General features: G+C 45.7%; 1 protein-coding gene across 12 annotated transcripts in view; it reads right to left on the reverse strand.

Annotated features, from left to right (window-relative positions):
• ADGRL2 (adhesion G protein-coupled receptor L2) overlaps positions 1-8,363 on the reverse strand; it is a 488,780-nt gene that overhangs the window by 13,142 nt on the left and 467,275 nt on the right. For all 12 annotated transcript variants that reach the window (XM_019531201.1, XM_019531198.1, XM_019531202.1 and 9 more), the window contains 2 exons: positions 7,226-7,317; positions 5,165-5,333 (listed from right to left, as the gene is read on the reverse strand). In XM_019531201.1, the coding sequence (XP_019386746.1) occupies positions 5,165-5,333; positions 7,226-7,317 (261 nt within the window). The remainder of the gene's footprint in view (positions 1-5,164; positions 5,334-7,225; positions 7,318-8,363) is intronic.

The raw sequence follows: 8,363 nt of genomic DNA on the forward strand, positions 1-8,363 counted from the left end.
GTCCCGGGATTTGCTTGAAAAGCATCTATGGATGCAAGCCAGCTTTTTGGTCGCTTTACTAGCCGCAGCATCGCATTGCAGGCTCATGTTCATTGTGTGGTTAATGACGACCCCCAAGTCTCTTTCTTCCGTAGTGCTAGCCAGTGTAGCACTGCCGAGCCTATAAGGATGCTGCAGGTTTTTCTTCCCAAGGTGGAACCTTGCATTTTTAAGTGTTAAACACCATCAGGTTCTCATCCACCCATTTGTTGAGCCTGTCCAGGTCAGCCTGGATCACATGCCTGTCTTCTGGTGAGGATGCTTTAAACCAAACTTTGGTTTCGTGGGCGAACTTGGCCAGTCTGCTTCTGACTCCAATGTCCATATCATTAATGAAAATGTTGAACAATATGGGTCCAAGAACAGAGCCCTGGGGGACCCCACTGGTCACAGGACACCATGATGAGTGACTTCCATCAATTACTACTCCCTAGGTCTGACCACGGAGCCAATTTTCCAACCAGCGGATCATGGTGGACCCAAGGCCACAATTGGCCAGTTTCACCAAGTGGTAATAACGGGATACCAGACTGAAGGCTTTTTTGAAGTCAAGATATATGACATCAATCTCTTCTCCCTTGTCCAGGTGATAGGTCACCTGGTCATACAGGAAATGAGATTGGTCAAGCAAGACATACCCGCAACAAACCCATGCTGGCTATCCCTCAGGATGTCGGCGTTGGCCAGTCTATTAAGGATGGTCTCTTTAATAAACTTTTCGAAGATCTTCCCCAGGATAGAAGTCAGGCTGATAGGCCTATAGTTAGCCAGATCCACTTTCCTCCCTCTCTTGAAGATAGGTACCACATTGGCCTTCTTCCACTCTTCAGGCACCAAACCAGAGTATCAGGAGTTTTCAAAGATCCATGCCAGAGGCTGGGCTATGATGCTCGCCAGCTCCTTGAGTACCCTGGGGTGCAGATTGTCAGGGCCGGCTGACTTGTCAGTTGCCCCATCTGGTTCAGCAAGGGTCCAATGTTGCCCTTGCTTTTCCTCCGGCTCCCCACATATCTGAAAAAGGACTTTTTATTGCCCTTGATGCTCGAAGGTAGTTGGAGTTCAGTTGCAGCCTTGGCTTTCCTGGTTTGCTCCTTGCAGGACTGGACCAGTGCAGAATAATCTTCCTTGGAGGTGAATCTCATCCACCATCCTTTGTAGGCCTTTCTTTTTAGCCTCAGGAGGTTTGCTAGGTACCTGGAGAGCAGGATGCTGTGTCCTCCTGCTGCCTTTCCTCTGAGATGGAACAGACTTAGCTTGTGCATTGAGGATCACTCCCTTGAGGAGCAACCACTCTTCTTGAACTGCCCCCTCCCTAGGGTCGTAGTCCCTTAGGGCCTCACTGACTAGCCTCCTGAGCTTGTTAAAGTCGGCTTTCCTGAAGTCAAGGACTTCTGTGTTGCTGACTGACTTGCCAGCTTTACGGTGGATAGTGAAGGTGATCAGCTCGTGGTCGCTGTCACCCAGCTTCCCATTGATCAACTAGGTTGCCAATTAGGTCATCCCCAGTAGCCAGTACCAGGTCGAGTAGTTGCCCCTCATTGGCCCACAGACTTTTTGAGTCAGGTACAGGTCATCCACGCACGAGAGGAAGCTTTGCGACCTCTCATTTTTTGCTGAGTGATCCTCCCACGAGATGTCCGGGTACTGAAGTCACCCATAACAACCATGGTCCTGGAGCATGCAGCCTCAGCCAATTCCCGGACAAACTCCCGGTCAAGCTCAGGACTATGGGTGGGAGGTCTGTAGCAGACTCCCACTGTTGTGTCCCCTGTGCCATGTTCCCATGGATTTTAACCCAGACGGTCTCCAGTCATCAACCCTGGTTTACCAAGATCAGCTTGCAGGAATGTGTAGCTTTCCTTCGCATAGAGAGCTACACCCCCGCCCCTTTTATCTACATGATCTCCCCTGTACAGGGTATAGCCATCAATACCCGTGGCCCAGTCTTGGGTGGAGTCCCACCAGGTCTCCGTTATCCCTGTAACATCGCAATTATTTGCATTGAGCAGGAGGGCGAGCTCCTCCTGCTTTTTCCCCAAGCTCCTGGCATTTGTGTACAAGCAGGCAAGTGTCCCCTTGGGGGCTCTTGCCTTGCCCACAGATTGTACCGGGGCTGGGGAAGGGGTGGGTTCCCTTAAGTGCCATGGCCTGCTGGCTTTGCAAGGGTTGCTCAGCAGGCCAGCAGTGGCGGTAGTCCCCCCCATCCCACAACAGGCTTAGTTTAAAGCCTGGTGGAGCAGGTCAGCCAGTCTGGCTGAGAAGAGCCTCCTCCCCAGAGGAGAGAGGTAGAGGCCATTTCTTCCCAGCAGCTCGCTGCCTCTCTCGCCAAAGAGCAGGCTGTGGTCATGGAAGCCAAAGCCTTCCCAATGACACCAGCGCCGCAGTCTTTGGTTGACTACGTGGATCCTCCTCTCCCTCCTCAGCCCATAAACCAAGACTGGGAGGATCAATAAGAACACCACCTGTTCCCCCAGACCCTTTAGCCCCACTCCCATATCCCTGTAGCACCTCATGACCCAGCTGGGAGTGCTCTGAGCTGTGTCATTGGTGCCCACATGAATAAGAAGCATAGAATAGTGGTCTGTGGGCTGGAGGAGCTTTGGAATCCTCGTCACAATGTCCCAGATGCGGGCCTCTGGGAAACAGCAGACTTCCCAGGCTAAGGGTCGGGGTGGCAGATTGCCCCCTCAGTCCCCCTCAGGATGGAGTCTCCCACAACAAGCACCTTACATTTTGCCTTGGGGAGAGCGGGGGAGGTAGCTGCAGTTGAGCCTGTGTTGCCTGCGGGAGCTGGCGACTCAGCAGGCTCTGCTGGGGCTTCAAGTGGCGCGTAGCTGTTGCTAAGCTCCAGCAGGGCAGGGGCCTTAGGGCCCTTGACCACCTTGGTCCATGCCCCTGATTGGACAGAGCGGGAGGTCCTGGAGTCCTCCTTTGTCCTGCAGGGAGACTGTGGTGTATCCTCCGGCTCCTTGGGGAGAAGGGCCTGACAGTAGACCTGCTCACAGTCCCTGATGGCACACAATCTCTGGATTGTGACCCAGAGCTCCTCCAGCTGGAGTGCCAGTTGACTCCAAAAGGGAACAGACTCCACAAGGGGAGGTGGCTATGCTCCCGGGCCCCAGAGCCTGAACAAGTGACAGGCAGCCCCTGCAGCCGAGAGCCAGGGTCTCCGTCTATGTAGATTCCGGAACCATAGGCTCCATCCGGGTGGCCGTCTCGGAGGTGCTGGGGGGGCCCGCAGAGCCCAAGGGGACCCTCAGGGTGCGGCACGTGCCCATGTCATGCCTCTGGTAGGCTGGATACGGCTGGGACTATCTACCTTGGGGGGTTCACAAGCAGGGTCTCGGGCCCTCCCGCGCACCCTCCTGTGCGAACTCTGCGCTAACTCATGTGCCAGCAGACTAGTGCACCTGTTTGCGCAGCCTGTTCGCGCAGCTCCCTGGGGGGCTGGGCGAAGTAGGGGCCTGGGTGAGGCTTGACCTGGCCTGGCTCCACTCAGCTGCCCCCTCCCACCATGGGCCCCGCTTGCCTCCGGCTGTGCTGGGGGGTCTTTGGCGGGCTTCGGAGGAGCGGGGGCACAGCAGGCTTTCACCCGCATGTCTCTCACTGGTCCGGAGCCTAACTGGTACTGATAGGGGTGTGCAATCAAAAAAGTTTGGACACCACTGCCCTAGAGCAGTGATGCTCAACCTTTTTGGCTCTGTGGGCAAATGAGTGGTGCAGGACCAGTCCATGGGCCAGATCTGGTGCATGGGGTTGGTCCAAGAGTACAGTCCAGTGTGTTGGTCTGGCCATGTTTGCCAGCCCAACCCCATGTGCAGCCTGATCTCATGTGCTGGATCCAGATGCTTGCCAGTTCAACCCTGCATGCTGGATCTAGCTGTGAACCAACACGGTGCCACATGCTGGATCCTGCCATGTGCTGTATCACACCAGATCCAGTTACATGCAGGACTGATTCTGCATATTAGAACTGGCCCCACCACACGACGAGACAGCCATGATCCAGCATGCAGGGCTACATCATCTGATCCAGGGGACTCCAATATGGTCTGGATATTTGGTATTAGACAGCTGCAATTAATGCTACCACCTCTTCCTCACTGCCAACTTTTCAAAACTGTAGGGGAGATCCATGTGCCAGATAACATGGCCTTGTGGGCCAGATCTGGTGTGTGGGACAGAGGTTGGGCACCCCTTCCCTAAAGCACCAAATTTTGATGGACACATACGTTGGTAACAACCATAAAAATGGTTGGCCCAGGCAATCAGCAAGAGCATGTTCAGCCTTTCAACCTGTAGGTCAACATTCTGAATGTACTTTGGGGTCAGTGGATTAAATTACATTTTTGAGTAAACCAAACTCAGTCTTTGGGAACTAATTATTTTTAAGAAGCAACAATATAGCATTAATTTTGGAAAAGCTGCCCCCCCTTAGATACTATCTATTAATGACCATATTTTCTGGAGGAGGGAGTGGGGAAAGGGGTAGAGAGAGAGAAAGAGAGGAGAGTGTGCAAGAGTGAGCACAGGATATGGGGAGAGAGAGAAGAGTTAGTTTTTCAACCCTAAAAATGATTCTATCCAAGTTGAGAGTGCCACTGTAAATCCTTCGTTGCTTGCTTGTCACTATTGATGCCATAACTGTTTTGTGAAAAATTAATTATAACCTTCAGAAGGTTTAAAAAAAAGCCAAACAAACAAAGCCCCCGCTTTCCCCCCAATCCAAAGAACAAAAGCCATGAAAAGTTTGTACATCTAAAATTTATGCTACTCTTCTACTCTTGGACATCTATAATAATTTTTCAAGAAAGGCTCTCAATGTGCCATAAGAAATATTAATTAAGCCCTGCCACATCCCTTTGTTATAAATATACCCATTTTAAAACTGCCTGAAACATAGAGTAACTAAATGACTAGCCCAAGGGCGCACAGCAAGTCACTGGTTGCAAAAAGAAACCATTACTTCTGCCTCTGTCTCCTCTTCTAAAAACTACAAAATGCTACTACTTTTGAAACTATACTCTCCTTTGCCACTTTTCCCTATCTGAGATTTCTTTTCAGAAACATATTTAGTACTTTTAGAAGAGGCACAAAACATATGCATGTGTTTTCAGTCACTTACTTTCTTTTGAAGGGCACAATGAAAGATGAAAATAAACATTCCCTGGAAAGCATTAAATACTGTGAAGAGATATGTCATCACAACAGTCCCCTCATTGATAAACAGCAGGCCAAATGACCATGTTAGGCCAAGAAGACACAGGAGAGCAAATGCACCCAGGACCCAGGACCTGTAAAAGAAAATTAATTTTAGTAACAGTGCTGATAAAAATGCATATCGTCAACTCCAATATTAACATTTCAGTTGCTGCAGTTGACTTTTACTAGGTTCACATTCAAATGCAAAAATTCTTTGGCTTTAACCTTTCATCTATTAAAGGAAGAACAATTCCATTTGGTACTTTTAGTCTCCAGGGAAAACGGCAACAGTAGATATGACCTTTTTCTTACTCAAGAACTGCACAAGATGTCAAAACTATTTTGAAATGCAAAGGTGTAGCTCAAGCCCCTGCTACTCCATTGCTTTATCTATATTTTTACAAAGGAGATTGATTTAATTCTAGCTTAACTGCCGAGTCCTATATTTTTAGTGGTGCTTCTGTGTAACACCAAATAACGTAACACAAATACACAAAGGTTAAACGGCAGATTAAAAGCCTTGAACCTAAAGCTTTAACACTCTGATAAACTCAGCTAAGCTGAAGCTAGATGATCCAACTTCCACATGAAGAAGCCTGCTGAAATGTGACAAAAATATGGATATATCTCTACAAAATAAAGTCTTTAAAAGAGATTCCATCATGAATAGTTTAAGGAAAAAGGAATTGTAGAGAACATCACAGAATGAAGGGGAAGGGGGTTTTAGTCAGTGCATTCCACATCTAACTAATGATCTTACTTGATAAATGGCTTATTATCTTCATAGCTAGAAAGCATTATAAGCAGAAAAGAGAAACAAAAATTATTAGACAGAATTGAAACAGAAATTAATAAGAAAGCATTTTTGTATTTTATATAAAAATTAGTCAAAATTAGGAAATTCAAAATGCAGAGGCAAGCAATTAAAAATTATAAAGGCATATAATAGTTAAAAATACTTTAGCAAAATAGATATTTCCAAAACGACTTAATTAAAATTAAGGGCAATCCACAATATTGACCGAGTTTGTAAAGTTAAAAAAAAAATCATGCTGAAATTTGTTAAGATAGGGTTCTATCTTACCCAGGTAAGTCCGTATTATAGTAGCCATCACAAACCCGGTAATTACTGGTGTGGATGAGAAGACAGAGGAAAAGGAAGAAAAGAGAGAGATGCTAAAGATTAGCTCTCTCCCTCTCTTATCATGCAACATGCAATGAAGCTGATACTGGCCTATCTACAGCATCTAGTTTGCAATGTTAACCTTACTATAAATCCACCTTTGCCATTTTCAACATTCAAAGCAAGCCTGTAAGACCCTTTCACAACCAACTCTTGATGTTCTAAACTGCACCATCCCTTCAAAGAGTTGATAGCAAAAGCCTTCAGTTCGATACAGCACTATACAGAATGCACTGAAAGAGTATATAGAGAAGCAACAGGTGTCACATTCTTGTTAATTATGTCACATTTGCATTACTCTTCAAAAGGGATACTGCAGTACAGCACCAAGATAAAGTAAACATTTGTTAAATTAGCATGAAAACAACAGATAATCTTCAAGTTAACAATAGTAATAGAGTCAATTCTCTTGAGAAAACAGGATTACAAGTGGTAACTGCTCAGAATCCCTAAATCAAAAAGTTATTTAACAAAACAAACTTAATATAATCATATCAACCATGCAAACAGGAACATCATTTTGAACTGCATTGCAAATGCAAATGAAATTACCACATTGCTATGGCATTTCCATCAAACAATGTCTTGGCAACAGATCCAAGCTGAAATTATCTAATTTTGACCAATTCTGGGACATTATGGCAACAATGTGACGAAAGCAGGATTGGTACTGTTTGCTTCTAATTGACATCTGCAGTTGCTGGGAGACAATGGCATGTGTTCCTAATGGAAAGTAGCTTTCAATCAGTTCAGCAATCAGAAAATAATCATAGTTCTCATACTTGAACACAAAGCACTTACTTAATGTTTTCCAACCTGCTAGAGTCTGGTTTCAAAGTGTTTGAGTGCTTCACCATTTTGCACAATGTGATCACCAAGAAGATAAGATTCAGCTGTCAAAACAGATAAGAATGAAATTAAACTACTTCAAGTAACAGGTTGAGTAATGAGGATGTTACAGACTAAACAACAACAAAAAATCATGGTTTATTTTCAAGTATATACTGGGGGTTAGCAATGGTATTTGAACTCTTTCAACTCCAACGGGCTGTTAGAAATACAGTGAAAGGGCAACATTTTCACGACTTCATTTAACTCAAGGTCTAACTTAACCAAAAGTCATTAATGCATACAGCCTGAATTTGCAATATTTAACTCGACTCCTGAAACTTAACTTTTTTCAATTTAAAGCGCGTGTTTTGCCATTTACTATCAGACTAACTCATTAATACCACCTGACCCACTCTCCGAGCTCATCAACCTGCTCCAGCTGCTTTGCTCCCCATTGTTAGACTTTCCTACTACCACTTTTCTTCTTGATCTCCCCCTCCATATCATCCTCTCTTCCCCTTTTCACTTGCTGTTTATTTCTGCCCTCACAAGCCCTTCACTTGTCTGGAAAACATATTTTTTAATAACTTGTATTAATGCAGCTGAAACAATACTAGTAACAGAAACAGCCTGATACTCTCTATTGTGTGGCATATCCTACTGTCTCCATCTGCTTTTTTGCTTAGCAAACTTCAAGTTATTTGTGCTGTCTTAAATATCAATTCATGTGTATTGCAGGGTGGAAACTAAGGAGTGGTAAGATTCATGGTTTTCATACTTGGACACAAAGGACCAGATCTTCTAAGTATTAAGGCACTTAACTCCCATTTCCTCCAACTCAAGTTCAATGCAAGTTAGGAGCCTGAATACTTTGGAGGATCTGGAATCAAGCACTTTATGTTTTCCATTAAAGCCTATGTGAAAAGAGTTGTTGGTTTCAGACCAGCCCTTAGTACATTTGATAAATATCACATTTGTAACTGATAGTATGGCTGGCATTCTTACAAGACAGGTATTATAGATTTCACAGATTTCATAGACATTAGGGCTGGAAGGGACCTCGGGAGATCATCGAGTCCAGCCCCCTGCCCAAAGGGCAGGAAGTCAG

Source organism: Crocodylus porosus, unplaced genomic scaffold (genome assembly GCF_001723895.1).
Source record: "Crocodylus porosus isolate Cpor-Errol unplaced genomic scaffold, CroPor_comp1, whole genome shotgun sequence".
Classification (NCBI taxonomy): Eukaryota; Metazoa; Chordata; order Crocodylia; family Crocodylidae; genus Crocodylus; species Crocodylus porosus.